General features: G+C 41.3%; 2 protein-coding genes across 5 annotated transcripts in view; one reads left to right on the forward strand and one right to left on the reverse strand.

Annotated features, from left to right (window-relative positions):
* LOC139749138 (suppressor of cytokine signaling 6-like) overlaps positions 1-7,771 on the reverse strand; it is a 52,527-nt gene extending 44,756 nt beyond the window's left edge. The window contains exon 1 of the mRNA XM_071662771.1: positions 6,555-7,771. Within this exon, the coding sequence (XP_071518872.1) occupies positions 6,555-7,635 (1,081 nt within the window). The 5' untranslated portion in view covers positions 7,636-7,771. The remainder of the gene's footprint in view (positions 1-6,554) is intronic.
* A 288-nt stretch (positions 7,772-8,059) lies between these two features.
* The window catches only part of LOC139749137 (ubiquinone biosynthesis protein COQ9, mitochondrial-like), a 233,760-nt gene continuing 223,040 nt past the window's right edge, over positions 8,060-18,779 (forward strand). Inside the window, exon 1 of one of the 4 annotated variants that reach the window (XM_071662769.1) lies at positions 8,060-8,192. In XM_071662769.1, coding sequence (XP_071518870.1) covers positions 8,126-8,192 — 67 coding nt within the window. In that variant the 5' untranslated portion in view covers positions 8,060-8,125. Of the gene's footprint in view, positions 8,199-18,779 lie in introns of all 4 variants that reach the window. The other 3 variants (XM_071662768.1, XM_071662765.1, XM_071662766.1) reach the window with 3 other exon arrangements.

Here is an 18,779-nt window from a genome sequence, read left to right on the forward strand (position 1 = left end):
CAACCTCATGCACATGCGGGGGGAGGGGGTTGTCATTTCATGTGTGGCGGGGTGGCGACAGGAATGAATAAGGGCAGACTATGAATTATGTACATGTATATATGTATATGTCTGTGTGTGTATATATATGTATACGTTGAGATGTATAGGTATGTATATGTGCGTGTGTGGAAGTGTATGTATATACATGTGTACTTGGGTGGGTTGGGCCGTTCTTTCGTCTGTTTCCTTGCGCTACCTCGCTGACGTGGGTGACAGTAACAGAGTATATATAAAAAAAAAGACTCATGGTGAGGTGCCTGAGGACTGGCGGAATGCATGCATAGCGCTATTGTACAAAGGCAAAGGGGATAAAGGTGAGTACTCAAATTAGAGAGGTATAAGTTTGTTGAGTATTTCTGGGAAATTATATGGGAGGGTATTGATTGAGAGGGTGAAATCATGTACAGAGCATCTGATTGGGGAAGAGCAGTGTGGTTTCAGGAGTGATAGGGGATGTGTGGATCAGGTGTTTGCTTTGAAGAATGTATGTGAGAAATACCTAGAAAAGCAAATGGATTTGTCTGCAGGATTTATTGATCTGGAGAGGGCATATGATAAGAGTTGATAGAGATACTTTATGGAAGGTATTAAGAATATATGGTGTGGGAGACAAGTTGCTAGAAGTAGTGAAAAGTTTTTATTGAGGATGTAAGGCATGTATACAAAGAGGAAGAGAGGAAAGTCATTGGTTCTCAGTGAATGTCGGTTTGCGGCAGGGGTGCGTGATGTCTCTAAGGTTGTTTAATTTGTTTATGGATGGGGATGTTAGGAGGGTGAATACAAGAGTTTTGGAGAGAGGGGCAAGTATGCAGTCTGTTGTGGATGAGAGGGCTTGGGAAGTGAGACAGCTGTCGTTCGCTGATGATACAGCGCTGGTGGCTGATTCAGGTGTTGAAACTGCAGGAGCTGGTGACTGAGTTTGGTAAAGTGTGTGAAAGAAGAAAGCTGAGATTAAATGTGAATAAGAGCAAGGTTATTAGGTACAGAAGGGTTGAGGGACAAGTCAATTGGGAGGTAAGTTTGAATGGAAGAAAACCATAGGAAGTGAAGTGTTTTAGATATCTGGGAGCCGATTTGGCAGCAGATGGAACCATGGAAGCTGAGGTGAGTCACACGGTGGGGGAGGGGGCAAAAGGTCTGGAAGGGGTGAAAAATGCGTGGAAGGTGAGAACATTATCTAGGAAAGCAAAAATGGGTATGTTTGAAGGAACAGTGGTTCCAACAATGTTGTATGCTTGCAAGGATTGTGTGGAGGAGGGTGGATGTGTTGGAAATGAGATGTTTGAGGACAAAATGTGGTGTGAGGTGGTTTTGATCAAGTAAGTAATGAAAGGGTAAGGGAGAGGTGTGGTAATAAAAAAGTGTGGTTGAGAGAGCAGAAGAGGGTGTATTGAAATGGTTTGGTGACATGGAGAGAATGAGTGAGGAAAGATTGACAAAGAGGATATATGTATCAAAGGTGGAGGGAACGAGAAGTGGGAGACCAAATTGGAGGTTCAAGGATGGAGTGAAAAAAATTTTGATCGATCAGGGCCTGAACATGTAGGAGGGTGAAAGGCGTGCAAGGAATACAGTAAATTGGAACGATGTGGTATACCGAGGTCGACGTGTTGTCAATGGATTGAACCGGGGCATGTGAAGCGTCTGGGATAAACCATGGAATGTTTTGCGGGGCCTGGATGTGGAAAGGGAGCTGTGGTTTTAGTGCATTATATATGACAGTTAGAGACTGAGTGTGAAAGAATGTGGCCTTTGTTGTCTTTTCAAAGCGCTACCTCTCATGTGTGCGAGGGGAGGGGGTTGTCATTTCATGTGTGGCAGGGTGGCGACAGGAAGGAATTTATGCAGCAAGTATGAATTATTGATGTGTATATCGATCAAAATCTTTTTCACTCCATCCTTGAACCTCCAATTTGGTCTCCCACTTCTCGTTCCCTCCACCTTTGATACATATATCCTCTTTGTCAATCTTTCCTCACTCATTCTCATTATTAGGTACAGTAGGGTTGAGGGTCAAGTCAATTGGGAGGTGAGTTTGAATGGAGAAAAACTGGAGAAAAACTGGAGGAAGTGAAGTGTTTTAGATATCTGGGAGTGGATCTGGCAGCGGATGGAACCATGGAAGCGGAAGTGGATCATAGGGTGGGGGAGGGGGCGAAAATTCTGGGGGCCTTGAAGAATGTGTGGAAGTCGAGAACATTATCTCGGAAAGCAAAGATGGGTATGTTTGAAGGAATAGTGGTTCCAACAATGTTGTATGGTTGCGAGGCGTGGGCTATGGATAGAGTTGTGCGCAGGAGGATGGATGTGCTGGAAATGAGATGTTTGAGAACAATGTGTGGTGTGAGGTGGTTTGATCGAGTGAGTAACGTAAGGGTAAGAGAGATGTGTGGAAATAAAAAGAGCGTGGTTGAGAGAGCAGAAGAGGGTGTTTTAAAGTGGTTGGGCACATGGAGAGGATGAGTGAGGAAAGATTGACCAAGAGGATATATGTGTCGGAGGTGGAGGGAGCAAGGAGAAGAGGGAGACCAAATTGGAGGTGGAAAGATGGAGTGAAAAAGATTTTGTGTGATCGGGGCCTGAACATGCAGGAGGGTGAAAGGAGGGCAAGGAATAGAGTGAATTGGAGCGATGTGGTATACCTGGGTTGACGTGCTGTCAGTGGATTGAATCAAGGCATGTGAAGCGTCTGGGGTAAACCATGGAAAGCTGTGTAGGTATGTATATTTGCGTGTGTGGACGTATGTATATACATGTGTATGGGGGGGGTTGGGCCATTTCTTTCGTCTGTTTCCTTGCGCTACCTCGCAAACGCGGGAGACAGCGACAAAGTATAAAAAAAAAAAAAAAAAAAAATACGTATATGTCTGTGTATGTATATATATGTATACGTTGAAATGTACGTGTATGTGCATGTGTGGACATGTATATACATGTGCATGAGTGTGGGTTGGGCCATTCTTTCGTCTGTTTCCTTGCGCTACCTCGCTAACGTGGGAGACAGCGTCACAGTATAATAAATAATTTTCGTGCCATCAACAAATTTACTTAGGTCACTGGTTATTCTCATATCCATGTCATTAATATATGTAACAAACAAAAGCGGTCCCAAGACTGATCCCTGAGGATCACCAATGACTACACTGCCCAATGCAACTTCGTTTATGAACCCTCTGTTTTCTGTTAGAGCCACACCCTAATCCAATCCAATAAACAACCCCCAATGCCATGTGCCACTTTTTTTGTAAGCAGATGCTCACAGGATACTCTATCGAATGCCTTACTTAAGTCTAAGTATACAAAATCATAACTCTTACCCTGATCAACAGTTTCCAACACATTATCAAAGAAGGAGAAAAGAGGTTACTGAGACATGACTACCCTTTTGTAAACCCATGTTGAGAATCATTAATGAAATCATGATTCTCCAAGTGTTCCCATGTTTTGTTCACTATAATTGATTCCAAACTTCCCCACAATGGATGACAGGCTGATAGGACAGCAAATAGTGGCAATGGATCTATCCCCTTTCTTAAAAAGGGGAACGACATTTGCTGTCCACTGCTCAGGAACTATGCCTGATTCCAGAGACTGTTTAAACACATTTAAAAGCAGAACACTTACTTCCTCCTTACATTCTTTCAAGTCCCTCGCATGAACACCATCTGGCCCAAGACTCGTTTACTTTTAATCATTCTATTTGTTTCAGAATATTAAACTGATTCATCTTCATATTGCATAACTTAACACTTTTGTTCCCCTGTAAATTTGCTCTGGAACTGGAATGTTTGTATTCTTCTCCAGTATAAATACTGATATGAAGTTATTGTCTAAAACTTTACACATTTCAATCTCACCATCAACTAATCTACCAGAATGTGACCTAATAGGTCCAATTTTCTCCCTACCCTTTGTTCTATACATTTGAAAAAATCCTTTGGCATTGTTTTTGCTTTGTTAGCTATCTTAATTTTGTAGTTTCTTTTAGCCTTCCAAATCTCTGATTTTACCATTCTCTTAATCTGCATCAGCTGATCAGTAAACTGTGCTTCCCCCCATTTACCTTGTTTTACCTTCTGCCCTATAAGGTGTTTTATTCTATTATTTACCCATTTTAGGCTGTGATCACTTGGTCTACTTCTGCTATTCAATTTACTTACTTGTAAATCTTATCCAAACAATTTTTCCTGTGTCTTTATATAGACAAAAGTTTATCAAATCATCACAAAAGCTAGCTGGTCGTCTCACCATCACTCAACAAAAATCATGGTAATAATCAGAATGGGCCTAGATCCAAGAAGTCTGATATCATAATGATAATGGAATAATTAATACATATAACAATACCACAGCTAAATCACAATGAACTACATGCACATCTTCAAAAGATATGGAGACATGTGGAACAAAAGTATTCATATATGAGGCACCAGTAACAGGAAGGACCAAATGCATCAGTTAATTATTAGGAGCCTACCAATTCTACAAATGTTTCAACTTAATGCTTGTGTCTGATGTTCCTATATACTACTTCTACCTATTGCTTCTGCCATTTTGCTAAGTGCTGACCACAGGAAAATTTAGCACTACATAGAATGAGTTGTGTGAGCAAAGGAGAGATTATACGTTTATAGACAGAATGCCAGCAGTCTATAAGTTGGTGAGGCAGATGGAAAAGATAGCTATCTGGATCAGAGAAGTGCAACTTGACAACCAATGAAGTGCTGGCTCACTAACCTTTCTGATACCCAGGCAGCTTTTACCAGTACTATACCTCCTGGGTTGATAGCTGCCTACTTACTAACACTTGCTGCTATCACAGTATCATACTCCTTTACTACTACTTGCTGCTATCATAGTATTATACTCCTATACTACTACTTGCTGCTATCATAGTATTATACTCCTATCAGGAATTTTTCATTTCTCCCTAGGTGGGGTCTGTATCATTTGTCTCATGGTAGCTTTACTTTTTCAAATACAGGTACACCACCGAATTTCCAGCAAATGATGGGTCGGCACCTCCTTTAGCCTGGACAAAATTACGTAAGGGAACTTGAAATTACCGCAGCCACCAGACTAGTTTACTGGGCGGCCACAGATGGCATTGTGTGTAGGGTGCATTTATTTATATTCTTTACACAGCACTTGTCGGTGGTGATATTGCAATTCTGTGAGATTCTTAGCTTATTTTGCTTAAATCTAACCCTAGCTATGGCTTCTAAGACATATGAGTGTCAGTCGTGGTGTCAAACGTAAACACCATTCTATATTGATCCAAGATATGGTGTTTCGGTGCGTAAGCTGTGTGACATCTACAGTATTGGTTCAACTGTTTATGATATAAAGAAGCAAATGGAGAAAATATTGAAATTCTATGCAGACGGCAATTCCATGAAGCAAATGACAATTAGAAAAACTATGAAAGATGGTAAGAGTACTGAGCACGATCAAGTGATGATGGAATGGTTTTGACACTTGGTTTCGACAGTGTTGGAGTGGACTTGATAGGTAGCATGATAATGGACAAGGATAAGTTGTTCCATAAAGAACTTAAATTACAACATGAGCATGACTATAGTGAAGGATGACTTAAATGATTCAAGAAGTGTTATGGAATTTCCATGAATAAAGTGTGCGAAGAAAAGCAGTCTGCAAACCACGAAGGACCTGCCATGTGGATGAATTTGCGAAACTCGTAGCTGACAAGCACCTCAGTTCTGAGCAAGTGTATAATGCAGACGAAACTGCATTATTCTGGCAATGCACACCTAAGAAAAAACTAGAAGATGAAGAAGGCCTCACAGGATTCAAACAATCTAAGGACAGACTTACCATCTTAGGGTGCTCAAACATTTAATATTTTTTTAATTAAATATCCAGCAGTCCATGGTATGCTTCAGACACATGGGAGATGTATAATTAGTGGGTTAGAGGTGTGTGTTGATGAATCATTATTACGTGACCATGGTTGGTCGGGCAAAATGGTTAATCTGGCAAAGCTTTGGAACCAAGAATGCCAGAAAATCGGTGGTGTACCTGTATGATGTTCTTTCACTTCATAAAAGAGAAATTGTTTAACACCTTAATTGAAGACACCCAATTTTCAGAAAAACCATGAAATATGGTGCTGCATCATCAGGATGGAGACTGCAAAATAAACTAAAAAAATGAAGACAAACACAACAAACCATTAATATAGTTATATAAATCATTCTTCTAATTAACTTTGTCTCCTACAACATTACAGTAGTCTTTCACTGACTCTACAGAAATGCTCTTAAAATTTGCTGTTTTGTGGTGGAAATCAGTATAATTTGGTGATTTTTGTTGTTTGAGGGAATCTAATAAGACTGACCCAAGACACAGATATGCTAATGCAGCCATAAAAACTTGATTAGGAAAAAATATGAAACATAAGATCGACAAAATGAGCCAATAGTAATAGCTGAAGAAACAGATCTGAAATGGGTGATTAGAAGCACTAAAATGACAGGATCAAGATTACTAACCATTACTATGTTCAATCCTTGTGTGGAGGGTCTTGTTGAAGGACCGGAAACTTAGACTCAATAAGTATTTGTCATCAGATGAGTCACGGACTAAGAATGCCCCATCAGGTTGGTCTATCAATTTTTCCTCAGCTTCTGCTCTTGTGATTGGTCCCCAGTACCAACCAAACTTGGCTAACCTGAAGAGTTCCTCTGCTAAACTTCTTTTACTAGCATCAAAGTTCATGTCATGCAGCTCCCACAACTCACCATATGTTCTATTTGGTTGTGGTGAGGATGTTTCTGATATAGCACTGTGTTCAACACTTTTGGAAATGTGTCTGGGATTGGTTGTCGAGCCATAGATCCCTACTTTGCCACTTACATTTTCCACTAACACTTGTGGCAAAGCTATACTTTTATCTTGTCCACCACCTACTTTTGGTGTTACATTTTCTGATATCACTAATGAGGAATTAGTTTCTGATATGTAGTTATTTTGACTGTATAATGACACAGCAGCAATCTGAGTTTGTGGAGATGACACTAACTCATTTATCTTGTTGCCAGACACCCTCATGCCTTCACCATGACCTGATTTTGCAAGTGCCTCACTTTCTGAATCTGTTAATACGTGAGAAGAAGAATTTTGTCGTGTTATTTGGGTATGCATGGGACGGATTGCACGTTTGTTATGTTTCCCTTTGTGAGACTGCCCTCCGCTGGCATTCAACCCATCACTTGATGACTCTTCACTAATAGACTGTGAGAAAGAATCTCCAAAGCTGTTTGATAAGCCTTCAAAACTTTTGCTTTTCTTTGGAGTGTTAGAGTTGGAGCTCTGAAGGGTGTCAAGCTTACCACTTATTTTCTTTTTCAGCGTTTGAAGAATGCCACTTTTTGACTTCTTCTTTGCAGTCTTGTCTTGCGTGTTTGAGGAGGGATCGTGTGTTGGAGATGAAGCTGAAGATGGTGTAGTGGTGGAGGGGGCGGGAGACCCCACCAAAACTTCACCATTAGCACTGCTTGCCCTTCTCCCAGAGCTGCTGCCATGACGCGGCGACCGACTTAACAGCTGCGACAAACTCACCTTCTTCATCATCTTTCTTCGAGACAGCCTATGGGCGTCAGCTTACCGCAAGACACAGCCATTGGACGTAAATACAGCAAGGAAATTAATCCCTGTCTCATCTATCGCTCCTGATTTTGGCCATCTTGTTCCTAAACACACGCCTACCAACGTTTTGTAACAACATTCCTCGATGAGTGTATATTGTACTAGAACTTCTCTTAATTGTATAGAACAACAGGTGCCCAAAACTTTCAGATTATAAGAGATTAACAAAAGAAACATGTAGAGTAAATATTGACAACTAAACCTCCAACTGCTTCATCATAATGAGTTATGATAATGCCAAAAATAAAATGTGTAACTCCAGCACATAGGTAAATTATTGGATGTGCTTGAGCTACTTTTATCATTGTTTCTGTTATCATCGCAATTACTGTTGATATCATCATATCTCTTGTTACTGAACCTATTTCATCGCTCTTATTATTATTTAAAGCAGTTAGGTTGGTACTACTGGAACATGGCGATGTTTACTGCACCAACTAAGAATTTGCTCCTCCGGAACACAGGCATTTCCAAGTGTATTGGTAAGGGTATGTCATGTCTTGGTTTTGTGTGGGTTAACTAACTGAAAACCTGATGGTACAAATCTTCTACTTAACTGTTCATCGACTAAAATCCAGTTAACGGGAGTGAATGTATGAAGCTCGTCTTGGATGATTTTGATGGGGTTTGCAACTCTGGAATAATCTCTCTCATGCCAATTAATACATATGTTTTGGTTGTGTTTTGTTTCGTTGTTCATAGCTGAGGTGTAATTCTTATGGAGGGCACACCAAGACTAAGTTTGGAATATGCTAAGATATATTTTGTACGCTGAACACCGAAAAGTTGAGGTCTAAAACACTAAATACATATTTGATTTACTTGCATAATAATTCATGCTAACTTATTTCTTATTTTCGTTTATATTCGAAATTTTGGGAGACCGATTCTATAATTGTTCCATTAAGAATATGTGGTCTCGTAAATTCTTTATAGCACTGAATGCCATTAAAATTCAAGAAGATAGCTTTAAGGTTGATGAAATACTGTTATGGTACTGGAGGAGATCCATTCAACTAATGCAATATATATGTATATCATTAGTTTATAGCAATCTCCTATGTACTTTTTATGAATTTGTATTATTAGGCATGCTTCTAAGTCACTGAATGATGGGTGTTATTCGGTGTGACCAAACACTGGACCAATGCTGGAAATAAAAGGAAAAGATTCATAGCTATTCAAAGATAGAGAGAAATTTTCCATAGCTATATCACCAGATTGGTAGCCCAATAGTGAACATCATAATTATGCTTTTATTTCTTGAAATTAAAGACTATAAGAATAATAAGCAGAAACACGTGGTATAGGTAGTAATGTACATAAGAATGATATAAAAATAACTTTGGAGGGAGAGTATTTGTAAGATAACGATAAATCTAAAAGTAGGAAGACATGAAATGTCACCTTATTCAGTGGTATCACCACCTCATTTTTTAGCACTTTGTTGCACTTGCTTTTATGCTGAAATCATCAAAATCTTTTTATGAAAAATTTATTTTACTTATTGTACTTTGTCGCTGTCTCCCACATTAGCAAGGTAGTGCAAGAAAACAGACAAAAAAATGGCCCAACCCACCACATACTCATGTATATACATACACGTCCACACACACATATATATACATACCTATACATTTCAATGTATACATATGTATATATACACAGACATATACATATATACACTTGTACATAGTTCACAGTTGCTGCCTTTATTTATTCCCGTCGCCACCCCACCACACATGACATGACAACCCCCCTCCCTGCATGTGCGCAAGGTAGCTGTCAAGTATAATGCACCGAAACCACAGCTTTCTTTCCACATCCAGGCCCCACAAAACTTTCCATGGTTTACCCCAGACGCTTCACATGCCCTGGTTCAATCCATTGACAGCACATCGACCCCAGTATACCACATCGTTCCAGTTCACTCTATCCCTTGCCCACCTTTCACCCTCCTGCATGTTCAGGCCCCGATCGCTCAAAATCTTTTTCACTCCATCTTTCCACCTCCAGTTTAGTCTCCCACATATATCCTCTTTGTCAATCTTTCCTCACTCATTCTCTCCATGTGACCAAAACATTTCTAAACACCTGTTTCTGCTCTCGCAACCACACTTTTTATTGCCATACATCTCTCATACCTTTTCATTACTTACTCGATCAAACCACCTCACACCGCATATTGTCCTCAAACATCTCATTTCCAACACATCCACCCTCCTCCGGACAACTCTATCTATAGCCCACGCTTCGCAACCATATGACATTGTTGGAACCACTGTTCCTTCAAACATACCCATTTTTGCTTTCTGAGATAATGTTCTCGCCTTCCACACATTTTTCAACGCTCCCAGAACTTTCGCCCCCTCCCCCACCTTGTGACTCACTTCCACTTGCATGGTTCCATCCACTGCCAAATCCACTCCCAGATATCTAAAACACTTCACTTCCTCCAGTTTTTCTCCATTCAAACTTACCTCCCAAGTGACTTGTCCCTCAACCCTACTGTACCTAATAACCTTGTTCTTATTCACATTTACTCTCAGCTTTTTTCTTTCACACATTTTACCAAACCCAGTCACCAGCTTCTGCAGTTTCTTGCCCGAATCAGCCACGAGCGCTGTATCATCAGCGAACAACAACTGACTTACTTCCTAAGCTCCCTCATCCACAGCAGATTGCATACTTGCCTCTCTCTCCAAAACTTTTACAGTCACCTCCCTAACAACCCTATCCATAAACAAATTAAACAACCATGGAGACATCACGCACCCCTGCTGCAAACCGACATTCACTGAGAACCAATCACTTTCCTCTCTTCCTACACGTACACATGCTTTACATCCTCAATAAAAACTTTTCACTGCTTCTAACAACTTGCCTCCCACTCCATATATTCTTAATATCTTCCAAAGAGCATCTCTATCAACTCTATCACATGCCTTCTCCAGATCCATAAATGCTACATACAAGTCCATTTGTTTTTCTAAGTATTTCTCACACATTCTTCAAAGTAAACACCTGATTCACACGTCCTCTACCACTTCAGAAACAACACTGCTCTTCCCCAGTCTGATGCTCTGTGCATGCCTTCACCTTCTTAATCAATACCCTCCCATATAATTTCCTAGGAATACTCAACAAACGTATACCTCTGTAATTTGAGCACTCACCTTTATCCCCTGTGTACAGTGGCACTATGCATGCATTCTGCCAATCCCCAGGCACCTCACCATCAGTCATACATACATTAATTATCCTTACCAACCAGTCATCAACAAAGTCACCCCCTTTTTTAATAAATTCCATTGCATTACCATCCAAACCCACTGCCATGCCAGCTTTCATCTTTCGCAAAGCTTTTACTGCCTCTTCTCTGTTTACCATATCATTCTCCCTAATCCTCTCACTTCGCAGACCACCTCGACCAAAACACCCTATATCTGCCACTTTATCATCTAACACCTTCAAAATACTTACTCCATCTCTTCACATCACCACAACCTGTTATCACCTCCCCATTACCCCCCTTCACTGATGTTCCCATTTGTTCTCTTGTCTTAAGCACTTTATTTACCTCCTTCCAAAACATATTTTTTATTTAATCATTTATTTTATTATACTTTGTCGCTGTCTCCTGCATTAGCAAAGTAGCGCAAGGAAACAGACAAAAGAATGGCCCAACCCACCCACGTACACAATCATATACATACACGTCCACACACTCACATATACATACCTATACATTTCAATGTATATATATATATATATATATATATATATATATATATATATATATATATATATATTTTATTTTATTTTATTTATTTATTTTGTTTTGTCGCGGTCTCCCGTGTTAGCGAGGTAGCGCAAGGAAACAGACGAAAGAATGGCCCAACCCACCCACATTCACATGTATATACATACACGTCCACACACGCAAATATACATACCTATACATCTCAATGTACACATATATATACATACATACACAGACATGTACATATATACACATGTACACAATTCATACTGTCTGCCTTTATTTATTCCCATCGCCACCCCGCCACACATGGAATAACAACCCCTTCCCCCTCATGTGTGCGAGGTAGTGCTAGGAAAAGACAACAAAGGCCCCATTCATTCACACTCAGTCTCTAGCTGTCATGTAATAATGCACCGAAACCACAGCTCCCTTTCCACATCCAGGCCCCACAGAACTTTCCATGGTTTACCCCAGACGCTTCACATGCCCTGGTTCAATCCATTGGCAGCATGTCGACCCCGGTATACCACATCATTCCAATTCACTCTATTCCTTGCACGCCTATCACCCTCCTGCATGTTTAGGCCCCGATCACTCAAAATCTTTTTCACTCCATCTTTCCACCTCCAATTTGGTCTCCCACATCTCCTCGTTCCCTCCACCTCTAACACATATATCCTCTTGCTCAATCTTTCCTCACTCATTCTCTCCATGTGACCAAACCATTTCAAAACACCCTCTTCTGCTCTCTCAACCACGCTCTTTTTATTTCCACACATCTCTCTTACCCTGACATTACTTACTCGATCAAACCACCTCACACCACATATTGTCCTCAAACATCTCATTTCCAGCACATCCACCCTCCTCCGCACAACTCTATCCATAGCCCCTGTCTCGCAACCATACATCATTGTTGGAACCACCATTCCTTCAAACATACCCATTTTTGCTTTCCGAGATAATGTTCTCGACTTCCAAACATTCTTCAAGGCTCCCAGAATTTTCGCCCCCTCCCCCACCCTATGACTCACTTCCGCTTCCATGGTTCCATCCGCTGCCAGATCCACTCCCAGATATCTAAAACACTTTACTTCCTCCAGTTTTTCTCCATTCAAACTTACCTCCCAATTGACTTGACCCTCAACCCTACTGTACTTAATAACCTTGCTCTTATTCACATTTACTCTTAACTTTCTTCTTTCACACACTTTACCAAACTCAGTCACCAGCTTCTACAGTTTCTCACATGAATCAGCCACCAGCGCTGTATCATCAGCGAACAACAACTGACTCACTTCCCAAGCTCTCTCATCCACAACAGACTGCATACTTGCCCCTCTTTCCAAAACTCTTGCATTCACCTCCCTAACAACCCCATCCATAAACAAATTAAACAACCATGGAGACATCACACACCCCTATCGCAAACCTACATTCACTGAGAACCAATCACTTTCCTCTCTTCCTACATGTACACATGCCTTACATCCTCAATAGAAACTTTTCACTGCTTCTAACAACTTGCTTCCCACACCAGGTATTCTTAATACCTTCCACAGAGCATCTCTATCAACTCTATCATATGCCTTCTCAAGATCCATAAATGCTACATACAAATCCATTTGCTTTTCTAAGTATTTCTCACATACATTCCTCAAAGCAAACACCTGATCCACATATCCTCTAAGACTTCTCAAGCCACACTGCTCTTCCCCAATCTGATGCTCTGTACATGCCTTCACCCTCTCAATCAATACCCTCCCATATAATTTACCAGGAATACTCAACAAACTTGTACCTCTGTAATTTGAGCACTCACTCTTATCCCCTTTGCCTTTGTACAATGGCACTATGCAAGCATTCCGCCAATCCTCAGGCACCTCACCATGAATCATACATACATTAGATAACCTTACCAACCAGTCAACAATACAGTCACCCCTTTTTTAATAAATTCCACTGCATTACCATCCATACCCGCTACCTTGCAGGCTTTCATCTTCCGCAAAGCTTTTACTACCTCTTCTCTGTGTACCAAATCATTTTCCCTAACCCTCTCATTTTGCACACCACCTCGACCAAAACACCCTATATCTGCCACTCTATCATCAAACACATTCAACAAACCTTCAAAGTTCTCACTCCATCTCCTCACATCACCACTACTTGTTATCACCTCCCCATTAGCCCCCTTCACTGAAGTTCCCATTTGCTCCCTTGTCTTACGCACTCTATTTACCTCCTTCCAAAACATCTTTTTATTCTCCCTAAAATTTAATGATACTCTCTCACCCCAACCCTCATTTGCCCTCTTTTTCACCTCATGCACCTTTCTCTTGACCTCCTGCCTCTTTCTTTTATACATCTCCCACTCATTTGCATTTTTTCCCAGCAAAAATCGTCCAAATGCTTCTCTCTTCTCTTTCACTAATAATCTTACTTCATCCCACAACTCACTACCCTTTCTAATCAACCCACCTCCCACGCTTCTCATGCCACAAGCATCTTTTGCGCAAGCCATCACTGCTTCCCTAAATACATCCCATTCCTCCCCCACTCCCCTTACCTCCTTTGTTCTCACCTTTTTCTACTCTGAACTCAGTCTCTCCTGGTACTTCCTCACACAAGTCTCCTTCCCAAGCTCACTTACTCTTACCACTCTCTTCACCCCAACATTCTCTCTTCTTTTCTGAAAACCCCTACAAATCTTCACCTTCACCTCCACGAGATAATGATCAGACATCCCTCCAGTTGCACCTCTCAGCACATTAACATCCAAAAGTCTCTCTTTTGCGCGCCTATCAATTAACACATAATCCAATAATGCTCTCTGGCCATCTCTCCTACTTACGTACGTATACTTATGTATATCTCACTTTTTAAACCAGGTATTCCCAATCACCAGTCCTTTTTCAGCACATAAATCTACAAGCTCTTCACCATTTCCATTTACAACACTGAACACCCCATGTATACCAATTATTCCCTCAACTGCCACATTACTCACCTTTGCATTCAAATCACCCATCACTATAACCTTGGTCTTGTGCATCAAAACCACTAACACACTCAGCTGCTCCCAAAACACTTGCCTCTCATGATCTTTCTTCTCATGCCCAGGTGCATATGCACCAATAATCATTCATCTCTCTCCATCAACTTTCAGTTTTACCCATATCAATCTAGAATTTACTTTCTGACACTCTATCACATACTCCCACAACTCCTGTTTCAGGAGTAGTTCTACTCCTTCCCTTGTTCTTGTCCTCTCACTAACCCCTGACTTTACTAACCTAACCTAACGAAGATGAGAAAAAAGGAGAGATAGGTAGTATGTTTGAGGAAAGGAACCTGGATGTTTTGGCTCTAAGTGAAACGAACCTCAAGGGTAAAGGGGAAGAGTGGTTTGGAAATGTCTTGGGAGTAAAGTCAGCGGTTAGTGAGAGGACAAGAGCAAGGGAAGGAGTAGCACTACTCCTGAAACAGGAGTGGTGGGAGTATGTGATAGAGTGTAAGAAAGAAAACTCTAGATTGATAAGGGTAAAACTGAAAGTTGATGGAGAGAGATGGGTGATTAGTGGTGCATGTGCACCTAGGCATGAGAAGAAAGATCATGAGAGGCAAGTGTTTTGGGAGCAGCTGAATGAGTGTGTTAGTGGTTTTGATGCATGAGACCTGGTTATAGTGATGGGTGATTTGAATGCAAAGGTGAGTAATGTGGCAGTTGAGGGTATAATTGGTATACGTGGGGTGTTCATTGTTGTAAATGGAAATGGTGAAGAGCTTGTAGATTATGTGCTTAAAAAGGACTGGTGATCGGGAATACCTCGTTTAAAAAAAGAGATATACACAAGTATCCGTATGTAAGTAGGAGAGATGGCCAGAGAGCGTTATTGGATTACGTGTTAATTGATAGGCGGCAAAAGAGAGACTTTTGGATGTTAATGTGCTAAGAAGTGCAACTGGAGGGATGTCTTATCATTATCTTGTGGAGATGAAGGTGGAGATTTGTAGAGGTTTTCAGAAAAGAAGAGAAAATGTTGGGGTGAAAAGAGTGGTGTGAGTAAATGAGCTTAGGAAGGAAACTTGTGTGAGGACGTATGTCCTCCAGGAGAGACTGAATACAGAATGGAAAAAGGTGAAAACAAAGGAGGTAAGGGGAGTGGTGGAGGAATGGGATGTATTTAGGGAAGCAGTGGTGGCTTGCGCAAAAGATGCTTGTGGCATGAGAAGCGTGGGAGGTGGGCAGATTAGAAAGGGTAATGAATGGTGGGATGAAGAAGTAAGATTATTAGTGAAAGAGAGGAGAGAGGCATTTCGACGATTTTTGCAGGGAAATAATGCAAATGAATGGGAGATGTATAAAAGAAAGAGGCAGGAGGTCAAGAGAAAGGTGCAAGAGGTGAAAAAGAGGGCAAATGAGGGTTGGGATGAGAGAGTATCATTAAATTTTAGGGAAAATGAAAAGATGTTTTGGAAGGAGGTAAATAAAGTGCATAAGACAAGGGAACAAATGGGAACTTCAGTGAAGGGGGCAAATCGGGAGGTGATAAAATGTAGTGGTGATGTGAGGAGATGGAGTGAGTATTTTGAAGGTTTGTTGAATGTGTTTGATGATAGAGTGGCAGATATAGTGTGTTTTGGTCGAGGTGGTGTGCAAAATGAGAGGGTTAGGGAAAATGATTTGGTAAACAGAGAAGAGGTAGTAAAAGCTTTGCGGAAGATGAAAGCCGGCAAGGCAGCGGGTTTGGATGGTATTGCAGTGGAATTCATTGTGAAAGGGGATGACTGTATTGTTGACTGGTTGGTAAGGTTATTTAATGTATGTATGATTCATGGTGAGGTGCCTGAGTATTGGCGGAATGCTTGCATAGTGCCATTGTACAAAAGCAAAGGGGATAAGAGTGAGTGCTCAATTTATAGAGGTATAAGTTTGTTGAGTATTCCTGGTGAATTATATGGGAGGGTTTTGATTGAGAGGGTGAAGGCATGTACAAAGCATTAGATTGGGGAAGAGCAGTGTGGTTTTAGAAGTGGTAGAGGATGTGTGGATCAGGTGTTTGCTTTGAAGAATGTATGTGAGAAATACTTAGAAAAGCAAATGGATAGAGCTGATAGAGATGCTCTGTGGAAGTTTTTTTTTTTTTTTTTTTTTTTTGTCGCTGTCTCCCGCGTTTGCGAGGTAGCGCAAGGAAACAGACGAAAGAAATGGCCCAACCCACCCCCATACACATGTATATACATACACGTCCACACACGCAAATATACATACCTCCACAGCTTTCCATGGTTTACCCCAGACGCTTCACATGCCCTGATTCAATCCACTGACAGCATGTCAACCCTGGTATACCACATTGATCCAATTCACTCTATTCCTTGCCCTCCTTTCACCCTCCTGCATGTTCAGGCCCCGATCACTAAAAATCTTTTTCACTCCATCTTTCCACCTCCAATTTGGTCTCCCACTTCTCCTCGTTCCCTCCACCTCCGACACATATATCCTCTTGGTCAATCTTTCCTCACTCATTCTCTCCATGTGACCAAACCATTTCAAAACACCCTCTTCTGCTCTCTCAACCACGCTCTTTTTATTTCCACACATCTCTCTTACCCTTACGTTACTTACTCGATCAAACCACCTCACACCACATAATGTCCTCAATGTCCTCAATGTATATATATATATACAGGAATATTGCCGAGCTCTGTATGTCTTACTCAAATACTTCCAAGAGTTATGTCAGAGTTGTACTAGAGGGAGAAATTTAATTAAGTACGAAATTACTTGACTTTGGGGGGGGGGGGGTATTACCTCATGGGCTTGTGTGTGTGTGTGTGTGTGTGTGTGTGTGTGTCACACTGCAGTACGTATGTATGAAGTATGATCGCATCCCGCCTGAAGCTGCCCAAATAAAAATGTTGTAAGGCTTCAAGCTGTCCGAGGCTTCAAGCTGTCGAAAGCTTCAAGCTGTCCAAGGCTTCAAGCTTAATGTGGAAGGTATTAAGAATATATGGTGTGGGAGGCAAGTTGTTAGAAGCAGTGAAAAGTTTTTATCGAGAATGTAAGGTATGTGTATGTGTAGGAAGAGAGGAAAGTGATTGGTTCTTTGTGAATGTAGGTTTGCGGCAGGGGTGTGTGATGTCTCCATGGTTGTTTAATTTGTTTATGGATGGGGTCGTTAGGGAGGTGAATGCAAGAGTTTTGGAAAGGGGCAAGCATGCAGTCTGTTCTGGATGATAGAGCTTGGGAAGTGAGTCAGTTGTTCATTGATGATACAGTGCTGATGGCAGATTCATGTGAGAAACTGCAGAAGTTGGTGACTGAGTTTGGTAAAGTGTGTGAAAGAAGAAAGTTGAGAGTAAATATGAATAACAGTAAGGTTATTAGGTACAGTAGGTTTGAGGGTCAAGTCAGTTGGGAGGTAAGTTTGAATGGAGAAAAACTGGAGGAAGTGAAGTGTTTTAGATATCTGGGAGTGGATTTGGCAGCAGATGGAACCATGGAAGCGGAAGTGAATCATAGGGTGGGGGAGGGGGCGAAAATTATTGGGAGCCTTAAAGAATGTGTGGAAGTCGAGAACATTATCTCGGAAAGCAAAAATGGGTATGTTTGAAGGAATAGTGGTTCCAACAATGTTGTATGGTTGCGAGGCATGGGCTATGGATAGAGTTGTGCGTAGGAGGGTGGATGTGCTGGAAATGAGATGTTTGAGGACAATATGTGGTGTGAGGTGGTTTGATCGAGTAAGTAATGTAAGGGTAAGAGAGATGTGTGGTAATAAAAAGAGTGTGGTTGAGATAGCAGAAGAGGGTGTTTTGAAATGGTTTGGTCACATGGAGAGAATGAGTGAGGAAAGATTGACCAAGAGGATATATGTGTCAGAGGTGGAGGGAATGAGGAGAAGTGGGAGACCAAAATAGAGGTGGAAAGATGGAGTGAAAAAGATTTTGTGTGATCGGGGCCTGAACATGCAGGAGGGTGAAAGGCGTGCAAGGAATAGAGTGAATTTGAACGATGTGGTATACTGGAGTCAACGTGCTGTCAATGGATTGAATCAGGGCATGTGAATTGTCTGGGGTAAACCATGGAAAGTTCTGTGGGGCCTGGATGTGGAGAGGGAACTGTGGTTTCGGTGCATTATTACATGACAGCTAGAGACTGAGTGTGAACGAATGGGGCATTTGTTGTCTTTTCCTAGTGCTACCTCGCACACATGATGGGGGAGGGGGTTGTTATTCCATGTGTGGCGAGGTGGCGATGGGAATGAATAAAGGCAGACAATATGAATTATGTACA

Source organism: Panulirus ornatus, chromosome 6 (assembly GCF_036320965.1).
Source record: "Panulirus ornatus isolate Po-2019 chromosome 6, ASM3632096v1, whole genome shotgun sequence".
NCBI classification, from domain to species: Eukaryota; Metazoa; Arthropoda; class Malacostraca; order Decapoda; family Palinuridae; genus Panulirus; species Panulirus ornatus.